A 24,147-nucleotide genomic window follows, 5' to 3' on the forward strand; every position below is an offset into this window, starting at 1 on the left:
ACGACAGGTCCAAATTAGAAACACTTCCCAACTTCATACGCTTTATAAATCAATGCAAAACAATGCTCAATTACAGCACACACTCACTAACCACCATAAAATTGTTAACTCCCCATAGGATACAAATAAAACACGGGAGCAGAAATCACAACATAATACACTTTTGGCTCATGATTTTTCATAATCTTTGTTACCGCCTATTACTTGTCGTGTGGGAACTGCTCCTCAATGAAAGCCGAGTTGTTAGCTTTGCTAGTTGGACTGGAACGACCAAAATCATCCCACATACGAAAGCTCTTAATACACATGGATAATTCCCCTTGTGTAAATATTATCAATGAAGACCAACTCGTAAGTAACAGCTTGAAGCACATTGTCATGCGTTATAAAGATATAATCCGCAACGAGAATTGGACAGTGAAACTAGAGCACACTTACAGAGAAGCCAACCGAGCAGCTGATTTCTTGGCTAACCAAGGCGTTAATTCGAGTACTATCCCTACTTTCTTAGATTACCCACCAGGCGGCTTACGAGATATTCTTCGAGAGGATGTGTTCGGGGTAGCCATTCCCCGTGTTGTAGCTAGAAATTAGTCTTTTCTTTCTTTTGGGGCTTAGCCCCTTATTCGTACCAAAAAAAAAATTGTTAACTCCCCATAGGATACAAATAAAACACGGGAACAGAAATCACAACATAATATACTTTTGGCTCATGATTTTTCATAATCTTTTTTTTTTTTTCATATTCTCTTTTTTTTTTTCATTTTTTTTTCACTTTTCACAACTTTTTTCTTTTCATTCATACTTTTCCATTCCCTTCAACATTTCCACCAACTTCCCAAATCGGATGTGTAACCACATTGCAATGAAACATTCCAAACAGCTACCACTACTACAAATCCAGGCAACTACAACGCCCATTTAACAACGCTTATTCACGAATATCACCATAGACGTTATAGAACGTATGGCGCGAATTTTACTAAAATTAATTACAACGGTTATGGTTATATAACCGTTGTTACAAGTTTTAACAACGGGTCAAACATGCACAACCGTTGTTAATAATTTGGCGCAAAATTGGCGCAAAGTTAGTGAAAAGTAATCACAACGGTTATTTTGTTTTAACAACGGTTTTTGTTTAACAACCGATGTCAATACTTTCCATACTATAAACCACACAAACACAGATCAGCTACAGCCACAAAACACAAACCTTAACACAAACACAAACACAAACACAAACACAAACACAAACACAAACACAAACACAAACACAAACACAAACACAAACACACACTTTCTCATCGTCTCTTTCTCTCTTTCTCATCGTCGCTTTCATCTCGCCGTCACTGTTGGTTTCATCGTCTTTCATCGTCATTATTTTCTTTTTCTAATTATTTCATTTGCATGTATGTGTTTTTATCGATCATTATGTTATTTCTCTAAGTATTATTCGCTTAATTAGCTAGTAAAACAAATTAAATAAAATAAAACAAAGAAGAAGCAAGATGATAGAGAGGAATGCATGATAAACTTAATTAATTAATTAATTAATTAATTAATATATATATATATATATATATATATATATATATATATATATATATATATATATATATATATATAAATACATAAATTTAAAAAAGAATTACATTGATAAAAATGCAATTCTTATATTTTCATAGAGAGTCTTATTCTCTTCTATGATATCCATCCTCTCCTCCTTAGCTATTTGGAGGTTTCGTTTGTGATTGCTATATCGTCATATAGTTTGTAACAACTATTTGCTTCTGTCAAGCCTTTTTTTTTGGCGTCCTTGAGTGCGGATCGAGCATCCACAAGGTAGCTCATGAAACTGTCCTAAATGTGGAGCAACCGGCGGATGAAACTGTTGTTGTTTTCGGTCATAGTAAGAGTCTTAAGGATGGTATCATTCATTTTGTTGATGAAGTTTGGAGTTTGTTTGAAAGATTAATTAGGGTTTGGAGTTTGTTTTAGCAGTTAGGGTTTGGAGATAGTGAGATAATGGAATGGTGGTTGAGATAATGCATGTATTTATACTAAGTAATGTGTCATTTGAGTTGTTTTTTAATTAATATATGTTTAGGAAGTTGTGCCATAAACATCATCATATCTCTCTCCGCTGCTTCAAATCTTATTATAACCCTTCTCATTCCATATATTGTCCATTCATATGCAGGGATGGCAGTAATAATGCATGCATCGGAATTATAACGGGCCGTAATTATGCATGCATCTAGTAATATTTAATTTAATTTTTTTTATTTTTTTAAAAACAAACAACAACGGTTATTGAGAAACAACCCGTTGTCTTTAGTTATAACAACGGTTTTTTATATTACAACCGTTGTTATAACTTTCCCACCAAAATTGAGTCACACTTTCCACAACGGGTTTTTATACTTAAAACCGTTGTTAATAGTTTTAACAACGGGTTCCTTAAGAAAACCAACCGTTGTTAAAACCTTTTACAACGGACGCTTTAACAACGTCCGCTTTTTTATATAACAACGGTTTTTAACCGTTGTTATAGCCTGTATCTGTAGTAGTGTACTATTACTAGCTCAGCTAGGGTAGGCAAAGTTATAGATTGTAGCTATATAGGACAAAATGGGCAATTTGGCTATGTGGAGCTCATGGGTATAATGAAATAAAGGGAACTGCCTCTCCTAACATGTGTCACCAACCACAGACCAAATGCATACAGGTATCAAGCAGACTGAATTCATGTTTATGCAAATTGATGTTACATGCCTTATAGAGAGTACTACTCACATCCTATATGAAACTAGTCATGGATGTCACCAGTTTATTAAGCTCTAACCTTATAATGTAAATGTAGCTTGCCAATAATATGAGTCAAGTCTATTCGTTCAGATGAGGGTGAAACAAAAACTCGTAGATTATGCACATTACCATGCCAACAACATGTCAAGAATATGCAAGGTATGGGTAAAGGGACTCAGAGTAGCGTAAAAAGTTCAAATCATTCCGACTCAACCTAATTGCAGTAATAAACGTGAGATTTTTTGAATTTTTTAAATTTTACGGTTTTTTCGTTGTTTTTTCGAAACAGAACAACAATGCATGCGAAAATAAGGAAACGTGCAAACTGAAATGCAGCAAAACATGCAGACACAGATATGGATGCATACCTCCCCAAATCAAACTGTACAATATCCTCATTGTACCAAAAATAGGGAAAGGAATGCAAACTAAAGAGAAAAGAAGAACGGAAGTCGGAAAACTTACAAGATGACGTAAATGAGGGACCTCCCCAAACCGACCATAAACATGGGAGGTCACATAAAGCCTCGTAGCATCGCAGCGGGCGAGATATGGTACTCGGACCACGCAAGTACTCGATCGAGTAGTTCAGAGAGGTTCGATCGAGTAAATAGGGTGCCAGAAGTGCTCGATCGAGAAGATATGGAGCTCGATCGAGAAGAGTGGATTTACAGGGATTCGATCGAGAACAGCAGATGCTCGATCGAGTAGAAGTTCCATAAAAAGCGCTCGATCGAGTGAGATAACCACTCGATCGACCCAATTCACCTACAAAAACGCACAAAAGGAGTACAAGACTAACAAGATACGCGCAAGTTCAGCGTTTGGAGTTTAACACCCAACATAAAAAGAAATAAATAGTTCAAACAAAAGTACAGCAAAACAGTCCGGGTTGCCTCCCGGATAGCGCAGGTTTAAGAGGTCCCGCACGACCTTTCTGGCTTCAATTAGCTGGCTCATCAGGATTGTTGTAGTAGGACTTCAACTCGGTTGTCTGCATCATTTGCTTCATGGTAATGGTTCACATATTGTCCATTTACCTTGAACCTATTTCCCTCGCAATTTTCTAACTTAACGGACCCAAAATTAGTGAGGGCTGTCACTGTGTAAGGGCCACTCCACCTGGAGTTCAGCTTGCCAGGAAATAAGCGCAGTCGGGCATTAAACGGCAACACCTTCTGCGTGACATGAAATTCTCGAGGTATGATCCGTTTGTCGTGCCATCTCTTCGTCTTCTCTTTGTAGATGCGTGAGCTATCATAGGCATTTAGCCTAAACTCCTCCAGTTCATCTAGCTGCAACAAACGGTTCTGACCACACAACTTAGGATCAAAGTTAAGTTCACGAATAGCCCACCAAGCCTTACACTCTAACTCAACAGGTAAATGACAGGACTTCCCATAAACCAGCCGATATGGTGATGCACCAATCGGCGTTTTAAAGGCAATCCGGTAAGCCCATAATGTGTCTTCCAGTTTAAGACTCCAATCCTTCCGTGACTTAGAAACTACCTTAGCCAAAATCTCTTTAATCTCATGATTAGAGACCTCAACTTGCCCACTAGTTTGGGGATGATACCTCAAACCGCGCCAGTGTTGGACACCAACCTTAGACAAAATAGAAGTTAGTTTCTTTTCTTTGAAATGCATTCCCCCATCACTAATGGCGATCCTAAGGACACCAAATCGGGGAAAGATAGTCTTTTTAAACATTTTAATCATGGTCTTAGCATCACAATTAGGTGAGGCAATCGCCTCCACCCACTTAGACACATAATCTACAGCTATCAAGATATACCTGTTACCTTTACTAAACGGGAAGGATCCTTGGAAATCAATGCCCCAGACATCAAAAACCTCGACCTCTAGGATACCATTTTGTGGCATCTCATGTCTCTTGAAAATATTCTCGGAGCGTTGCCAAGCATCACAAGCTGAAACGAAAACCTGAGCATCAGCAAACAAAGTAGGCCAATAAAAACCAGACTGAAGTACCTTAGCCATGGTATGCGATAGACCGTGGTGACCACCATAAGATGATGAATGACAGCCCTCCAAGATTGCCTTAGTCTCCCACTGCAGAATACACCGTCTGTAGAGACCGTCTGCACATTTCTTAAACAAATAAGGATCATCCCAGAAGTACTGCTTAGCGTTATAGAGAAAACACTTCCTCTGCTAATAAGAAAGGTTAGGTGGCAGCGCGCTACTAACAACGTAATTAGCTAAATCTGCATACCAAGGGTCATGATTAATAATAGAAGACAAAACAGCAAATAAAGAGTTATCGGGAAAAGAATCATCAATAGGTAAGGAATCTTCTCCCTCTTGCTCTGACAGTCGCGACAAATGATCAGCTACTACGTTCTCAGCACCCTTCTTATCTTTGATCTGCAAGTCAAACTCCTGAAGAAGGAGTATCCATCTTAACAGTCGTGGTTTAGCTTCCTTCTTAGCAAGAGGGTGTCTTAGCGCTGCATGGTCAGTAAAAATAGTAACCTCTGACCTTATCAAATAAGAATGAAATTTTTCTAGCGCATAAACCACAGCTAGCAACTCTTTCTCAGTAGTGGTATACTTCACTTGAGCCTCATCTAGAGTTCGGCTCGCATATCATATTGCATTCAAAGCTTTGTCTTTCCTCTGGTCCAGCACCGCTCCTAGTGCATAGTCACTAGCGTCGCACATAATCTCAAACGACAAATCCCAGTCGGGAGGCTGTATAATCGGCACCGAAATCAAGGCCTGCTTCAAGCTGTTAAAAGAAGAAAGAAATTCATCAGTAAATACAAAGGGGGCATTCTTAAGCAGCAGCTATGTAGGTGGTTTAGCAATTTTTGAAAAGTCCTTGATAAACCGGCGATAAAAGCCAGCATGACCAAGGAAACTCCTCACTCCTTTGACATTAACAGGAGGAGGTAATTGCTGAATCACTTGCACCTTCGATTTGTCAACCTCAATAACCCTGTCAGAAACTAAGTGCCCTAAGATAACTCCCTCGTTGACCATAAAGTGGCACTTCTCCCAATTAAGTACAAGATTAACCTCAATGCAGCGCTGCAACAATTTATCAAGGTTAGACAGACAGTTAGCAAAGTCACTTCCATAGACACTAAAATCGTCCATAAAGACTTCCATAATAGACTCTATATACTCAGAAAATATCTCCATCATATACCTTTGGAAGGTGACAGGGGCATTACATAAACCAAAAGGCATCCTGCGATAAGCAAAAATACCATGAGGACAAGTAAAAGTAGTCTTTTCCTGATCATCTGGATGAATAGGGATCTGAAAGAACCCTGAGTATCCATCTAGATAACAGAAAAACTTATGAGAAGCTAACCTTTCTACCATTTGATCAATGAAAGGAAGAGGAAAGTGATCTTTCTTTGTGGCGGCATTCAGCTATCTTTAGTCTATACACATCCGCCAGCCCGTTACTACTTACTACTCTAGTAGGTATCAACTCGTTTTTGTCATTCTTGACCACAGTAGTCCCTCCTTTCTTAGGAACTACTTGAACTGGACTCACCCACTTAGAATGACCAACAGAATAGATAATACCTACATCAAGCAGCTTCATTACCTCAGCCATCACAACATCCTGCATCTTCTGGTTCAGTCGGCGCTGACCCTGTCTGCAAGGCTTGTGATCTTCCTCAAGCTCAATTTTGTGCATACAAATATCGGGACTAATGCCCTTAATGTCATCCAATGAATAACCCATAACTTTCCTGTTTTTCTTAAGCACAACTAACAAAGCGGTCAGCTGATCATCATCAAGTTTAGCACTAACAATGACTGGATATTGCTCTGTATCATCTAAGAAAGCATATTTAAGATGAGAAGGAAGAGACTTACGCTCAGGTACCTTTACCTCTATGGCACAAAGAGTACTGACCATTTGTTCCACTCTTTCTCTTTCAGCGTCGGTGAGTTCACGCTCATTTAAAGCAGCTTCAAGCAAATCCAACACAACATCATTGTTATCTGGGTTATCTGCACACTCATCTAAAAGCATCAAAGCTTCTAGTGGGTCCTTTATAAAAGAACCTGACCAGAAGTCATAAACAGACTCGTCACTAATACCAACTGAATAACAACTATCCTCTATCATTGGCCGAGCAAGTGTACTGGGCAGACTGAAAGTGATCGCGTCATCCCCTACTGCAAAAGTCAAACGCCCTTGTTTGACATCAATAATGGCCCCAGCTGTACATAAGAATGGTCTTCCTAGTATAATTGGGGTCCGAGTATCCTCAGCTATGTCTAGAACAATAAAGTCCACTGGTATAAAGAACTTGCCTATTTTGACAGGCACGTCCTCTAAGATACCCAAGGGTCGTCTTACAGATCTATCAGCCGTCTGTAATGTAATGTTAGTCATTTTAAGGTGACCCATATTAAGCTTCTTGCAGACAGAAAGGGGCATGACACTGACACGGGCTCCTAAATCACAAAGAGCCTTGTCTATCACTTCATTGCCTATGGTACAGGTAATAGAGAAACTACCCGAGTCTTTCATTTTGGGAGGAGCCTTATTAAGAAGTAAATTACTAGACTCTTCCATAAATGCAACAGTCTCGAATTCACTAAGCTCTATCTTACGCGTCACAATGTCTTTCATAAATTTTGTGTAAGTAGGTACCTGGGTAATAAGTTCAGTAAAAGGGACGGTTACCTGGAGATTCTTGACCACGTCCACGAACTTACCGTACTGTCGCTCGATCTTAGCATCCTTTAGACGTCCCGGATAAGGAACCCTGGTAGCAATAAGTGGGCCCGCGACCTTCTCTTTACCTTTATCAGCACGTGGCACCTCCACAACAGGGGAAGATGTCACGGTAGCGGAATTAGATCTTGAAATTGAAGTTCCGCTAGCACAGTTGCTCGATTGAGCATTGTTATCACTCGATCGAACAGTTTCATCAGACAAATTACTCGATCGAGTAATGTTCACCTCTCGATCGAGTTCTTCTATTTCAGCATGTTTCGATTGAGCTCCAGAATCACTCGATCGAATAGTATTTTCTGCCAAGTTACTCGATCGAGAGGAATTAACTCCTCGATCGAATCCTTCAAATGGGGCACTTCTCGATCGAGTAGGTATTGTGTTCGATCGAGTACTTTGGGAGGATAAATCACTCGATCGAGTGGTAAGATCACTCGATCGAGCTGCAGGATGATATTCAGTAGGGATATCGTCAATTAACTCCTCCAAATCATTGTCCGGGGTATCATCAGCTATCACAACCCCGTCTTCTGGTACTTTCGGTCCATCATAAGTAAGACCGCTTCGGAGATTAATGGCATTGACCGGATCACATGGAGGTAATTGATTCACTTGACTTTGCGCGGATGTATGACGCGCAACTTGATCTCGCAACTCGACTATAGCATTGTCATTTTTGTCGGTTTTCTGGCCGAGATGTAATGTCAAGTTTGCACTACGGACTTTAATTCTGCGAGCTCTCCATTTGTAGAAGATGAATCAATCGGTTGAGGTATTGGTTCAGGACGGCTAGAGATACTTGTTGTTGTCAAATCTTTATATAACTTAGAGAATGGAGCTCATTGCTTGAATTTTTGATAGGCACGGACGCGCTCTACATCCGCCATACAAGTAATAGGGTCATGCCCCTCCGTACCGCATCTACCACAAACTACCTCATGCTCAGTTATAGCACAAACTTGTTCATGCACACCTGTAGTTTGTAAAATGTCCGGACTGCCTAACCTTCTACTAGGACTCTCCACCTCAGCTACCGCCAACTCATGTACGTACCTACTTCCCCTAGGATTTCCATATTCGGCAACGTGGATGGCCATTTCTTTAATAAGGTGCCACCCTTGCTCATCCTCAACATTTTTCTGGAACCTCCCCTTGGCCGCATTATCAAGAATAGCTCTCTGGTCTGGATATAACCCATTGTAGAATTGGGTACATAAGAACCAATGCTTAAAGCCATGATGAGGTATAGATCGGACGAGCCTCTTGAACCTAGTCCAAGCCCCGTTCAAATCTTCAGTAGGTAATTGCTCAAATACAGTAATTTGAGCTCTCAACGCATTAGTGCGCTGTGGTGGGAAGTATCTTCTGTAAAAGGCTAGAGCAAGGGAATTCCAGTCAGTAACACCTGCAGCTTCCCTATCCAAATCTCTCAACCATTCCCGAGCATCATCAGTCAAGGAGAAAGGGAAAATGACTCCTTTAACTCTCTCCTGCGTCACCCCAGCAGCTAAAGGAATGGTGGAGCAATATTCTGTAAAGAGCTCTATGTGCTTGCACGGATCTTCGCCAGGTACCCCTCTGAAGAGATTTCTCTCAACCAGCTGTATATAAGATGGGTGAATCCCAAAGGTCCCCGAATCAGTTGTGGGTAACAAGAAACCTTTAGGAATAGAATCCACCGTAGGTTCTGAATGACTGACGGTATTCGGCATCTTAGCAGATAGAGATAACATCAAAGCAGGTACGACAGTGTTCTCTTTTAGAACAGATTTCCTGCAAACCTAATTAAGAACTTGGAAAAATATGAGATCGATCTCAAGGAATAAATTCCTTGAGATGAGAGACAAACTTAATAAAAGAGACAAAATTACGACACCTCCCCGGCAACGGCGCCAAAATTTGATACCGTCGTCAGGTACCAAAAATAAATACCTATTACAACTAACAGAAATCAGTGGCACGTAGGGTCTATCTCCACAGGGAGATGGGAAAATGTCAGCTTTAACTAAGTCCGCCAAGGTAACCAATTCTTGGGGGTATGATTGTTTGTTCTAAACTAATAAGGTCAAGGGAGAGAAAGAGGGTAAAAGAATAAAAAGTGAACAAGTGGAGAGAAAGCAGCTAAGACAGTCGGTTCACCATGATTCTCAAGTAACGTAATCTAAGGTCTCAGGTCAATGCAAGTTTAATCTACGGAGCAATGAATATCTCCTTCTGGTCTCAATTCGCCCTAAAACACTATTAGCTTAGCTTCCGCCCTCGCTAAAGTGCCCTAATATTCGCTACAGGTCTTACCTTTTCCAATCTTCTGATCTAGGTCAAGGTGTACCGCGGTTTATTAACTAATTGCGTCGACTCAATTAGACAAGAACATTTATATGTAGCGATTAACAACATAGACCAAATTTGCATTAAACCTAATCACTTAATTCACAAATTCCTTAAGATCATGGCTCTCCTATGTCTTAGCAAGGAAGAATTAGCTATGCATTATCATTGAAGAAGCAACAACCATACATAAGCAATAAAAATTAAGCATGATAACAAGAATAAAGAGAGATTAATGATAACAATTAAAGATTAAAGAGGAGAAAACAATAAAGAGCAATAAAGAATTAAGATTAAGAAAGGAGTAATAGTACCAAATACAAGCAATCCAAGTTAGGGTTCTAAGAGAAGAGTATGAGAGAGTAGAGAGGAAAAGTATCGAAGTAAGGGAAAGAAGAAGTAAGTGTCTCGTAGTGCTAACCTAACTTATATCTCAATTACAAAGCCCAACTCGAAAATAGACAAAAACACGCATAGAACACAAAGTCTCTCGATCGAGTGAATTGAAACCACTCGATCGAGGACAAATCTTGAAAAACCTCTCGATCGAATGAATATGGAGTTCGATCGAGTACTCCTTACATCAGCCATTTCGATCGAGTAACAGAACAGCTCGATCGAGGAATTCTTGATGGATAAAGCATTCGATCGACCAAATAGTGTAACAAAACTAGTCGATCGAGCTATATTAGCATGTATGGACCCCTGGGCACCTTCCGAGGCTACTTCACGCATCTCTAAGTGATGGATTCCGAGCTCCAATTCCTTATTCTCCAAAATGCATGTGAATAGGACAAGTTTAGGCTCGGTTTTGCTACTTTCTAGTCCATACCTGTAATTTACACAAGACAAACCAAAGTAGACTATTCGGGGGGCATTTGTAGCTAGATGCCACGTAAATAACACAGAAATGCGTGTAAAAATGAGGTAAAAACCTTATATAAAATACACGCATCATATATGACGCGAGATATAATTTGGATTGGCTTAAGTCCATAACCATTTAGGCTATAAAAAACAATATGAGCTCATAAATAAATATATAAACAGGGTTAGCTCAATTAATTGCTTCATTTGTAGCTCTCCGTTTCTTTCTCTACTCTCTTTCGCCGACTGCACATAACAACTCTACCTCAATCACATTTATTTTACTTGAAAAAAATTCCAATTCATCCTAAATTAATCAATCTTAGTCACTTTGTGTATATATGATACTCCCTACCATTTAAGAGGTTAGATTTATAATATTTCTCTCAACTTTTACTATTACCTACATTTTTAAAGAATATACTAATGCAAGCTTTTCTTAATTACATGCATTTTACAAAAACGATTTAAATGAATTAGTTAGGATTCATTGATTTTTTTCAATCGAATATTGCAATATACATTTTTAAGAGATTTAAAATTTGTAACCAAATTAAAATTTTATTATTGGTAAAATGTTTTTTTGACCATAAAAGGTAGAAATTGTTTTTATGTCATTAAAAATGGTAAGATCTGCTAAATATTGTTGTTGTGACTTGTAATGTTTTTTAAAGAAGTATATCGATGATCTTATAAAAAAATGTACTGCTATTAAGATGATTTTTCTTCGATTTATATATATATGATTATTCTTTTCAATTTAACTAATTCTGTAAGATATTATATTTATTCGACTTCTTATTCTTTTCAATTTTATTATTAATTATGTAATTAATTTCGATTATATGTAATTAATTTCATTTATTCCGATTTATAATTCATTCTGATTATATGCAATTAATTTTATTTATTTCGTTTGTATGTAATTATTTCATAGTATTTTTTCGATCTAAGATGTAAATTGCCGCATGTTTGTATTGGCAGACGATTTGAAGAAATTAATTCTTTGCACACTAACGGGTCCCACCATAACCCGAATTTCCAAAAAAAAAGTTGTACAAATGACGTGGCGCATCCTGCATTCAGCATTGTCTTCTGAATTAATAAAGATAAGATAATCAGAAACCGACCCTCTTTGAAAGTTTGTGCTAAACGAAAGGGCTACATTAATGAGAGATAACCAATGAATAAGCTAAAAACTAACTAAAAAGAAAAAGATAAAAATTAAGCAAAAATAATAAGTATGTTATGAAATATTATTATAATATAATATTATATGGATGTCCATATCTTAGAATATTATAGAGTGTATTATCTTATGGAAACTCTACCCTCTTGTATGTGTATATATAACCCTTCATAATGGAATAATATACGATTAAATCTCCCTATATTCTTTCTAACTTCTCTCTACAATTCTCTTGTCTTTATTTCACAACAAAGTACCTCTTATGAGAGAGTCTCTTACTAACATTAATCAAAGCTGTCTCTATTAGAGCAAGTGCAACCGTAGTTCTTAAAATAAAGTTCTTCTTTTCCATGTCATCTTTTGCCAAACTCGATAAACATAAAACTTTAATCTACAATGGAAGAACTTTAAATAAAGTTCTTAAGAGCATTGGTAATGGACAAATTCAAAATAAATATAGATATTTATTGGTCAATGTTTTTTATTTTTAGCAGAAATTTGGTTCTTCTTTTCAAACCAAGTTTATCAAATAAAGGACAAACTTTTTATCACAATAAACAAACTCACCCAAATAAAATTCTGGTGACAAACCAAGAACAAAAACTACTCACTGCAATTAAAGAATTTGTGCGAAACGAAAAGTTGGGGGACAATAGTATATTCGGCTATGCTATGTTTGTTGAGGAAGAGCATCATAGAGTAAAAGTGTAAAACTATCATCATCCAAGAACATGACTTAGGTCATTATAATCCAAAATAAAATTCCAAATGAACATAATTTATATGCAAGAGAGTTTAAGTGATGACTTTTTTTTTTTTTTTTGATAAACTTGACCTATTTCGTGAGCTAATAGGTAGCATCCTCTAATTGGTTGGACACGTAAACAGAAAAGGTAGGATATAAGGCTTAGTGAGATAGAAAAGATAAAAAAATGATTGGAAAGATGAGAGTGGAAAATAATTGGATTGGTGAATTAGGTGACAACTTTGTTAATGAAAGAGAGCGAGTAAGTGAAGAAAAATAAAATTGAATTGAGTTAACATTAACTGAACTTTTTTTTTTTTTATATGTAAATAGTCTACATAATGTGAGCCATATCACGTAACACACTATCAATAAAAAAAAAAATTATAGTGGGTAACTTGATATAACTCGTACTCATGGAAAACTCATCTAGAAACCCATAGTCATGAAAAGCTCATCAGTTAAAAATAATGTTCTATAAAAATTAAAATTTGATTTCTGAAGTTAAAAAAAATAAAATAATAAATAAATAAAAATTGTCAAATACTCATATTTGATTAATAAAATGAGAATTTGTGTTAAAATAAATACGCAAATTAGTGCATTTATTATCAAAATGAACAAGGTAAATTACTTATAAATCTCATGTCAGGTCAACAACAACTCCGTTTTTTTTTAGTATGAAAGAAATATAAGCACACTTTTTTTTTTGTGTTTGAACTCGATTAGGCAGGACTTGATTTCGACAATTATATTCCTTTTCTGTTACAGGCTTACAGCTCTAGGAATCGACATGATATACTAGGATATGGCGCAGCTGGGTGGTGCCGAATCTAATGGAAGTACATGTACATTACCTTATACAATGCATGTTTCCATATCAAAAGCGTGAAATACTTGTGGTACAGACATACAGTACAGCAGCTCCGAGGATACGAGAATTCATAACTATGCCAGTTGAGGTGACATTTTTGAATAAGAGATGAACAAGGTTGTCCTCCAAAAGCTGAGTTCCAAACAACTACGCAGTACGCAGTCCACGTCTGACAGAATCTAGTTACTAGTTACTAATGAATTTCTTATCACATTGATTGATCTATTTACGGCAGATTCCAGTTGGATCTGCGTTCCTTGTGATCCATGGATGCTCGAGGATCTTTTGGAGGGATAGCCGTTTTGAAGAGTCTTTTACCAAAAGCTGCAAAACACCATCATTACATGCTTAGAAACCCAAAAAGGTTATCGACATGTCCATGGGTTTTTAAGACGAGTAGAGGACGTCAACAACATGACCCACTGACTCAAGGGCTCAGGAAAATAGCTAGTTTAGGAGTCTCTGATATACCAAAAGACTATTTCCACGTGACCCGTAATAGTATTATGTCAAAATCATATCAGATGATTGTTACTGTACAATAAGAATAATTGCAACCATTTTAGTGAGCCAATTTATTGTATCCTATCATGATCAAGAGCCAGAGACTAGTGAATCTTTTCAGGGACTGAGGGAAAATAAGCTGTAAAATTAAACTTACTCGAGTGATCAGATTCTTGGCCTCTGCTGAAATTTCTGGTGAAGATGGGAAGTTCAAATCAACCATCCTAATCCTGCACAACCATACCGTACTCTATTATGAACCAGCCTATTAGCCTATCTTTAGTCCATAACAGTATCCTTTAGTTGGTCTTACCTTTTGAAAGTATCGCGTTGGCTTTCAGCCTCAAATGGAGGGACTCCATACAAGAACTCATAACAAAGAACCCCCAGAGTCCAGTTGTCGACTGCATAATCATGGGCTTTGTTCTCAACCATTTCTGGAGCCAAATAGTCAAGAGTCCCACACATAGTGCGTCTCTTGTCCCTCGATTGAACCGACCAACCAAAATCTGCAATCTTCAGACGACCCTATGAATGAATAAATAGATTAGTTAATTCTATGTCATTTATCACTGAGCTACCCATATGCCAAAATCTGCGTAATCATATATTTGTTCAACTTTAACCAACACTCCAGAGCTACAACGCTAAATTAAAATTTGAATTCACTCAAATCCAGAAAAGATGTCAAGGTTTTAGCTGGAATTCCTTCAGATAAGCAAGTAGTTCCTATGTCAATCAATAATACAGTAAAACCTCCTTTACACGGGGTGGTATAAACATTTTTTTGGATTGCTCTATTGAGTTCTTTTCTCCATTTTTAGCAAACAATGGATTGGAAGCAAGTGACCTTTTCCCACCCACCTGGACCTTCTCCCTGCCTCTAAAAGGTTGCAAAACCAAAATTTTAAAAAATGTCCAGGGGAGTAGAGAGACTGAGAGTGTATAAGATGGATAGTCGATTAACATTGTCCTCAAGCAAAGAGAAAATCAAATTTATTTAGCAGGTTATTTGTAAGCACCTCATGATCAAGCAACAAATTCTCAGGCTTGATATCCCTGTGAATGACATTCTTGCCATGGCAGTAGGCCAACGCCTCTGTAAGACTAGCAATATACTGTGCCCACCAAAAAAAAAGCAAACAGAAGTTCGAAATTAGTGGTCTCGAATCAGCAAATTTGATAAAAGAGACCCATTCAAGAAATACACAAGCATATAGCAATTCAAGAACAATAAACAGCTTCCTGGAACCGTTAGGCCTAGCTTTGCCCCGTTGTCCCAATCCCAACACTGCATTTGGACTATAACTCAGCAAAGAACTCCAGGAATTATACAGTAAACTGTATACGCCACGTCTATCTAGTGAGACTCACTTCGTTCACACTCCCTTCCTCTTAACAAGCTGGTTTATAAAAGCAAAATGCCCAAGTTATCATTTCATAGTTTAAATTTAAATAGCCACTTTCAACCACTTCGCTTAAAACACCTACGACAGTAGCTCGATTGTATTGTTCATGAATCAAAATTTACACTTCGATAACTCATTTCATAGTTTAAATCACCCGTCTCAAAACATACAACACCTACAAGGCTACAACTGTAGCTCTATTATATTGTTCACGTATCAAAATTTATAACCGATCAGATAGTTCATAAAACAAGTTTCTGATCAACAAATAACGGTTACAGAAAGCACAACAAATTACAGCGTGCAGTAAATCCAACAAATTACAGCGTGCAGTAAATCCCCACAATATATAGCAAACTAAGTTCTAGAGGTAAATAAAGCAGATGACGAAAACAACGCAACACCAAAAAGTTGAGCCCATTTTCTCTCCATTTCCTAAAAAGAAATGGAGAGGCAAGTTCCTATCAATGGTCCGGATCGCATTTTGGCAACATCTAACGGTTTTAAATTTACGCATAAAAATAAAGGGAAAATGAGAGTGAAGGGGTTATTATTATTCAAATAGATTGTGAGTAGAGCTGGCAAATAATGACACGACACGAAAACACGACACGAACCCGACACGAAATTAACGGGTTTGGGTTGAGGCTCAATGACCCATTTATGTAAGTGGGTCGACACGAACACGACACGATATTTAATTGGGTCGGGTTTGGGTTGAGCTCTCTAAACACGAACCCGACACGAATGACCTGTTTAATAAATTAATCCTAATTTTTTTATCTTTCATCACATAAATATACTTAAAACTTTCCAAATATTGACATGACACGAAAACACGACCCGAACCCGACACGATATTAGCGGGTTAGGGTTGAGGCTTGATGACCCATTTATGTAAGTGGGTCGACACGAACACGACACGAGATTTAAACGGGTCGGGTTTGGGTTGAAGGGTTTGTGACCCGTTTACATGTGACACGAACACGAACCCGACACGACCCGATCTGTTTGCCAGGTCTAATTGTGAGAGGAAATGGAGAGGATCCATTTCCCAAAAAGTTATACTGAATTTCTTCACACATTGGCGATTCTAGAGTACAATTTTCAGGGCTAATTATAACTTGTTTTACCTAAGTAGAATAAAATGCAGCAAAGTTCAGTACAATTAACAACAATTACGACATCAAAATCATCGAACCGAGCTTCTTAATTAGCGTTGGCAACTAAATGCACTTAATTTCATTTCTTTAGGTTAACTACAATGAAACACAGCAAAGAATATCCAAAATTTCAGAAATTATACCGTTGCAGCCTGGTTTTCCGGAAGAAAACCGGAACGACGAAGCTCCTTGTAAAGCTCACCACCGAAAGCATACTCGAGAATCAAAAAAATTCTGTCAGAATCATGAAACCAACCGAAAAGACGAAGAACATTGGGATGGCGTAAACTCATTTGAATCTCCATTTCTCTCCTCATTTGATGATGTAGCTTGTACTTCTCAATCTGTTCCTTGAAAATCACCTTGATCGCTACAATGTACTTACTCTGCGCAATCAATCAATCAATTAATTACGAAAACACAAATTATTAAGAACGATAATTAGCGAAATTAAGAGTAATAATATGAGAAATTGTTTAGTAATCGAACCTTGATTTCGCGAGCGAGGTAAACTCGACCAAATTTGCCCTTGCCGAGAGGTTTACCGATCTCAAAATCGGCGAGTGACCAATTGCGCTTGATGGTAGGGTTTGAAGGAATTTGGGGCTTTAGCGATGGTTGATTTTGAGGTTTTGGGGGTCTTTGAAGAGGTTTAGGGATGTGAGGCGCCATTTTTAGTGTGAATTTGGGGAGATTTGAGTTAAAATGGAGGAGCTTTTTGGTCTTCTGAAACTCTGAAAGAGATATGTGTGTATGTTTATGAAATAAAAAAAAAACATAAAATGGAGGGAGGGAAGTTTTTGAGTTTGAAATTATAGGAAGAAACTCATTGTAGCCGACCTTAAACCATCCCCAAGCAAGGTCAATTGTTTGGTCATGACTTTGCTTGGTCATGCTTAATTATGTCATTAGTATTGTTAATGTGTGACTAAAGGTGGTCAATTTGTGACCAAAAACAAGAAATGGTCAATTTGTGACTAAGGTAGGTAAAAAAGATGGCATTATTGACCTTCTATGTGTCAATTTCTTATTGGTCGAATAATTATAAAACAATAAAAAAAAACTACTCTAAACTACTCTACTCTACTTTCGTAACTAGAATTTGGGAAAACTTTCGTAACTAGAATTTGCTTTTAATGCATTTTATCATTTCGTAGTATTTATTGTTTTTTTAAAAAATATATGCGGTATTTTATACGTCCAATCATGTTTTTCAATAATTTTTTTAAATTGTTAATGAAATCGTCTAATTACTTTTCAAAATTATAACGTTGTTATTTAATATTTTTTTTCGTAAAGTACAACATAAGATTAATATAGTCGCAAAATATTGTGGTAGTTTTTTTTATTAAGATATTTACAATAATAGAAAAATAACTATCTATATAAAATGTTAGGAAAAATAATTGTAAAAGTGTGAGAGAGAAAAGTGGGGTAGATAATGTGGAAAATAATGATTGAAAATGTTGTAAAGTGAATAATGATTGAGTTGATGACTTAGGTCGCGACTTTCTGCTTGGGAGGGTGAAAATGGCTCAAGGTTAATAAGGTGGGATTAAGAGTAAAATCGGGTCGCGACCTAGTTAGCGCGACCACTGCTTGGGGATGGTCTTAGCGGTGTTTGAAAAAATAAATAAAAGGTACTTGTACTAGTTTTAAACCCGTGCAAAATTGCACGGGTATGTATTTAGGCCGTTATTAATATTTTTGGATGTATTTTTTTTTTCTTGCATTTCTATTCTACTTATCTAATTGGTCTAAATCAGTGATCTACATAATTAATGTTTAAACTTGTTCACATGCAATGGTTTAAGAGAAAATAAGTAAATAACGTAATCTACTATTGTAAATAAAATTTGCCTACATAAAAAACTTTACATCCCGATAAAATAAATATAATTTAATAATCAACTTTAACATATGCAAGTTATTCTAAAAATTGAAAAAATTCATGATAGACTACATTAGTAGTCGTGGTAGAAGTACGCATATCTGAATCACAAATTTCATGATAGACTACATTAGTAGTCATAGTCGAGCAATATGCACTCTATTACCTAAGAGAGTACGTCTTATCACGTGTGCCCCCAGATCACTCACAATTAGTCTCGTACCATTACACAACCCACGTGATTGATCAATGTTTCGCAGAAGCATCACCATAGCACCGACCTTCAACCTCAATTGGTGATTCGGGAGTCCGACACATTTTATACTGTTGATGAATTCAGTAGAGTGAATGTCACCGTCACCTGTACCTCTGTCATCACTACACACCTCATCGGAGCTTAAATAATTTCTCTCATCCTTTTTAATAAGCGACAAAACATATTCATTTACTGATTCAACAATCGCGTGAGTATGGGCGAGGATTGCCCTTTGCTAGAGATATTCCGGATTTCACAATTGTGCAAGCAGATCCAGATAAGTGACATTTACTACTGTCTTAATAGGATTCGTACACGGTTTTAAGTTGTGGGCGGGTTTAGTGCGCGACTGATAGTAAATTTGCCATAATTTTTGCTCCAAGTAAATAAATCCTCGGATTTTTTTTAAAAAAAAATATATGTTAAATTTTTACAATTGTTTAATTATCGTGTTATATTTTAGAAAAATATTTATTAAAAAAAATTTTAATCATTTGTGTGATAATTTTTAAAAATTTGTAAATTTAAATATTTCAACAAATGTCAACATTTATTTGTTTTTTTAGAGATAAAAAAATAAATTTTGCTTGAAACGCTTGTTGAACAGTAAATTTACTCGGTAGCGTATCATTGTCACCTACCATTTTCGGTGTCTTGTGGTGTAGTTAAGTTGCCGAGTTTTTTTACTATAAGTAAATACTCCTTCATGATTTTTTAAAAAAATATATCATACTATCTAGTTTTAAAAAATTATGCATGTAATTTATTCGCATTATATGTAATTCAATCCCGTAATTAAATATAATTCCTTCTCGTAACTATGTAATTTTATTGTTATTTTTTTTAAATTATGTAAATCAATAATTTGTAATTAGTTTCATTTATTCCGATTTGTAATTCATTCCGCTTATATGTCATTAATTTAATTTATTCGGAATGTATAAAATTATTTCATAGTATTTGTTCTAAGACGGAATTTGTCGCATGTTTGTATTGACGGATTCTGAAAAAATAAATACTTTGCACACTAACGGGTCCCACCATAACCTGAATTTCCAAAAACAAAAATTAAAAAAAAAGTTGTGTTAATGATGTGGGGCGTCCTGGAATCAGTATTGTCTTCTGAATTAATAAAGATAAGATTGCTATTTCTCATTCACAAAAACTCTGAAAAGACGGTTTTTCATTAACCTATTAAAAAACGATTTTTGTCGTATGTACAATAAGATCCGTCTTAAGGGTAAGACGGGTCGAATAATTACCATATTACGTAAATGTGATATGAACTGACCCACATAAAAATTAGGAGACAATAAAGTGTGTAGAGTTAAGATGGATGTGACTAGGTAGAGACTCAAGTGACATCTTGGATTAAACATTTGACAAATATTTACCTTCCCAATGTACATTTGAATCAAAATCACGTTATTAAGACCATCCCCAAACAGAAGGTCGAGTTAATCGGATCACCAACATATTAAGCCCTTAATCCCACCTTATTTATTTTGACCCACTTTTACCCTCCCAAGTAGAATGTCACGACCTAAGTCATCAACCCAATCATTTTCCAATTTCCAACATTTCCAATCATTTATCACATTCTCTACCCCACCAAAACATCTCTCCTTTTTCCTTTAAGAGTTTTGTCTTCCCCTTCACAACGACTCTTTCTCTCCTTCATTTCTTCTATTAAATCACCTTCATTTCTTCCACTAATTTTTCAAATTTATCATTCAAATATTTTAATCCCTGCTTCAAATTTAGTCCATTAATGAAGATGTCACCATCTTCTTCCATTGCATCTGGTTCAAAGCCCTCAAATGTCGTATTTTGCAAACACAATTATGAAGCGGTTTTGAAGACGATTGGTAAAGGACGACAAGTTGGAAAGAAGTTCTATGGATGTCGTCTTTGGCCTGTAAGTACATTTTTTTTGTTGGTTTCGTTGTTTTTAATTAAAAATCTGGGTTTGATTAAAAATCTGGAATTGATTATCGAAAATCTGGGTTCGATTAAAAATCTGGGTTTTTTTAATGTTGCTTTTCTTCTTTTTAATTGTGTAGAATGGATGCGGTTTTTTCTTGTTGTAGGAAGACTTGCAGAGCGGAAGTTCCAATGCTTGGCAGTTGAATGATTATGACGAGAAGTTGAAGAAATTACAGTTGAAGAAGGAGAGATTAAGGATGAAGGTTAAGTATTTGAAGGATGAGTTAAGTAGACATTCAAAAGGGGAAAAAATGCTTATGTATGCATTAATTTGTTCTTGGATAATTTTTGCTTTCAGTTGGATGGTTAAGATGTAAGTTCCTATAGCATTGTGCAATGTAAAACTGATGAAGATGTAATTGGATGAAGGATTGTCTAATAAATTGTGGTTTTTATTGCAACCAAATTGTCTTAACAAGTCTTACATAAGTTTGCTAATACTTAACAACTCAAACAAAAACTAGCTGGAACATCAAAGTACAGTACATGTTACTGAACTTCTTGAGTTCATCAGTTTGCTAAGTACTACATAATACTGGACTGACTACATAAACTTCTTAGTTACATGAACTTCTCAATCACATCTTCAAAAAATCTGGTTGACTGTTTCTTAAGTGCTTGGTCCTTCTTGTCCATTAACCCAGATGCTTGTTGGTCCACTAGTACTACCCACAACCTGCATTTATAAAGTATCTATTACTGCACTGCTGTTCTGAACAAATTGAAGTGATCAAATAACAACAAATCCGGTTGAACTCACTGAACTTGATATCAAAATGATAAACTTACATTTGTAAATGCATTTCCTTGTTCATCAAATAGCACTCCAAATCCTTGAGGTGCCTGAAAAAAAAATGAAATCAGAAAAATGAAATCAGAAAAATGAAATCAGAAAAAATGAAATCAGAAAAATGGGAACAACTTACCCTAGATCTTCCACCACCTCTTCCACCACCTCTTCTACCACCTCTTGAAGTCCCCCTTCCACCACCTCCGTTACTTAATATAACCCTTCCACTCCTACCAACTCCCGTTGGTTGTGCTGTGGCTTCATAATGACTTTGAGATGCCTGAGCAGCTGACTGTGAAGTGGCCTCAACCCTTGGATGTTTTCTAGGCCTGCCCATTGGTCTTTGCAAACAGAGCAGCTCATTTCAATGTCATGCTTTATTAGTTTTCCTTTCTTTTTTGGATCCTCATGTGGATCCCTCCTCCTATTCTTCCTAGGCCTACCAGGCCCTACCTTAATGCATGGGGGATTCAGAGGCAAGTCTCTCTTTGGCCAATATCTCTGACCAGGTACAAGAGATCCTAAGATTGTAGGCCATCAAGTAAGCCTCTCTCTTATAATAGTCAGACACATAATCTTCTGCATGGACATGTATACTGAATATAGCAGAAACAACATGGCTACAAGGGATACTTGTCAAGTCCCATTTCTTACATGTACATGTTCTGGCTTCTAAGTCCACAGTTAGGTCATCAATCCCATCCTGCACTTGAAATAGGGTAGGCTTAGATGGTAAGACTTTACATGTAGAAGCCTTATCCTTCTCTATTTCAAGCCTCTCTTGAACCCTTGGACAAACAACATGTGTACTCCCCTCCATCTCCATTTTTTTCTCAACCAACCTTTTCATAATGGAAGTCCTAATGTCTTCAAGCATGTAAATGAGGTGTTTGTATCTTCCATTGATTATGTAGGCATTAAATGTCTCAGACATGTTACTTACAATGACATCATTTTGGGTGTGATTTGAAATGAATGCTCTACAGAAGAGGGTTGGGTTACAAGCAAGGAAAGCTTCAGCAGCTTTTGGATCAACTTCTTTGAGGGTTTCTAAGACATCAGTGAAGTCAGCCTCATTATAGGCCTTAGCACAAGCCCAGAACATCAGCTTCATGTCTTCTCCCTTGTAAGTCTTGTGCCAGTTTACAAATATATGTCTGGCACAATGTCTATGCTCAGATCTAGGGAATTCCTGGGCTACCATGGTCACTATACTCTACAAGACAATAAATAAGCATGTATAAGTTCAAGGTGTTTATATCTAATGTATTAGTGTTTGGTAGAAGAATGTTTATATACAAACCTGACGCTGGTCAGATATAATAGTCATTCCATGACCATCTTCTTCTCCTATGCTCATCTTCAGTTGTTTGAAAAACCACTCATAGCTTTCATTATTCTCACCTTCCACTACTGCCCAAGCCAAAGGGAACATTTGCTCATTCCCATCCCTACCAACAACTGCTATTAATTGACCCCCTAGAAATGTCTTCAAGAAACATGCATCAACAGATATTATCTTTCTGCATCCAAGCTTCCAGCCTGTCTTCAGGGCATCAAAGCACACATAAAACCTTTGAAATGTAGCTGGGTTTGATGTCACATTTGGGTTGGTGAATAAAGTGAAGTCACTGGTTGAATTTGTGTCTTCAAGGGCTGCCATATAACTTCCCAATTTACTATAATGTTCCTTCATTGACCCATGTAAGAGCTTATGAGCATAGTACTTCACTTTGTATGCAAAACCCTTCTTTATTAGCACTTTGTAAGCTCTTCTTACTGTCTCTATGATGTCCTCAGCTGGCCAATGTGGTTTTGCTTTAAATACATCCAGAAATTGCTTTGCTAACCATGTAGATTTGAGCTGCCTATTGGTTTCCATTGTCCTTTGACAAGTATGATTTGGATCCAGTGATTTAACCACAAATGCTGCTCTTTGATTATCCCAACTACCATAAAGCCTAAATGGACAACCAGATTTACACCTTACTCCAAGTTTTCTCCCATGAGTATTGTCACTAATATCAAAAGTTAAATCTCTACCTTGAGCAATGGCATATCTTGTTACACATTCTCTAAAAAGATCTCTATTTGGAAAACTAATGCCCACACACCATTTGAGTTTGTTGAAATCAGATCTTTCATTTACAACTGGAATACTTGATCTTTTCCTCTTCCCAGGTATACATTCTTCATCACTATTCCCTGGGGTCTCTTGTTCATCCTCACTCTCATCATAATCACTCAATTGAATGCTGCCAGTAGTAGTTGCACCCTTAACAGTTGCTGCTTCTTATCCACTCAATTTACCAGAAGCTGCTTCAAGTTGGAGTTGAGCTACAACTTTTAGAGCATCTTCATTAAATTTCTTCAACCTAACCCTAGCCTCATTTAACTCAATATCAGATCCCTCATCCAAGTCTCCCTCATTCAATGCATCATAAAGAGACTCACCTTCCTCAAATAATTCCACATTTGACTCACTTTCATCTAAGTCTCCCTCAGATTCACCTTCAGGGTCATAACCAGGGTCCTGCTCTTCATCTTCACTTAAGTAATCATCATTAATAGCTAGACAAGATTCATCAGCATTTGCCTCA

The 24,147-nt window shown here is 36.9% G+C and overlaps 1 protein-coding gene across 2 annotated transcripts; it reads right to left on the bottom strand.

Moving 5' to 3' along the window:
- Window positions 1-13,459: 13,459 nt before the first annotated feature.
- LOC141596813 (serine/threonine-protein kinase Aurora-3-like) lies at window positions 13,460-17,433 on the bottom strand. 2 transcript variants are annotated; one of them, XM_074417065.1, is made up of 6 exons: window positions 17,114-17,433; window positions 16,768-17,010; window positions 15,075-15,170; window positions 14,366-14,580; window positions 14,210-14,282; window positions 13,460-13,872 (listed from the first exon to the last, which is right to left on the bottom strand). In XM_074417065.1, the coding sequence occupies exons 1-6, from the start codon at window positions 17,294-17,296 to the stop codon at window positions 13,771-13,773; spliced, it is 912 nt and encodes a 303-aa protein (XP_074273166.1). In that variant the 5' UTR covers window positions 17,297-17,433; the 3' UTR covers window positions 13,460-13,770. The 2 variants fall into 2 exon arrangements, with proteins under 2 accessions (XP_074273166.1, XP_074273165.1); XM_074417064.1 differs by lacking the exon at window positions 15,075-15,170 and having other exon boundaries at window positions 17,114-17,429.
- Between the last annotated feature and the right edge of the window lie 6,714 nt (window positions 17,434-24,147).

Source organism: Silene latifolia, chromosome 8 (genome assembly GCF_048544455.1).
Source record: "Silene latifolia isolate original U9 population chromosome 8, ASM4854445v1, whole genome shotgun sequence".
NCBI classification, from domain to species: Eukaryota; Viridiplantae; Streptophyta; class Magnoliopsida; order Caryophyllales; family Caryophyllaceae; genus Silene; species Silene latifolia.

What these genes read in the sequence shown, in the direction of transcription:
- LOC141596813 (XM_074417065.1), bottom strand. Translation starts at nt 17,296, where the DNA reads ATGGCGCCTCACATCCCTAAACCTCTTCAAAGACCCCCAAAACCTCAA. An exon ending in ACCTCGCTCGCGAAATCAAG is followed by an intron (nt 17,011 to 17,113) that starts GTTCGATTACTA and finishes TTGATTGCGCAG; the next exon opens with AGTAAGTACATTGTAGCGAT. An exon ending in CAACGCGATACTTTCAAAAG is followed by an intron (nt 14,283 to 14,365) that starts GTAAGACCAACT and finishes ATGGTTGTGCAG; the next exon opens with GATTAGGATGGTTGATTTGA.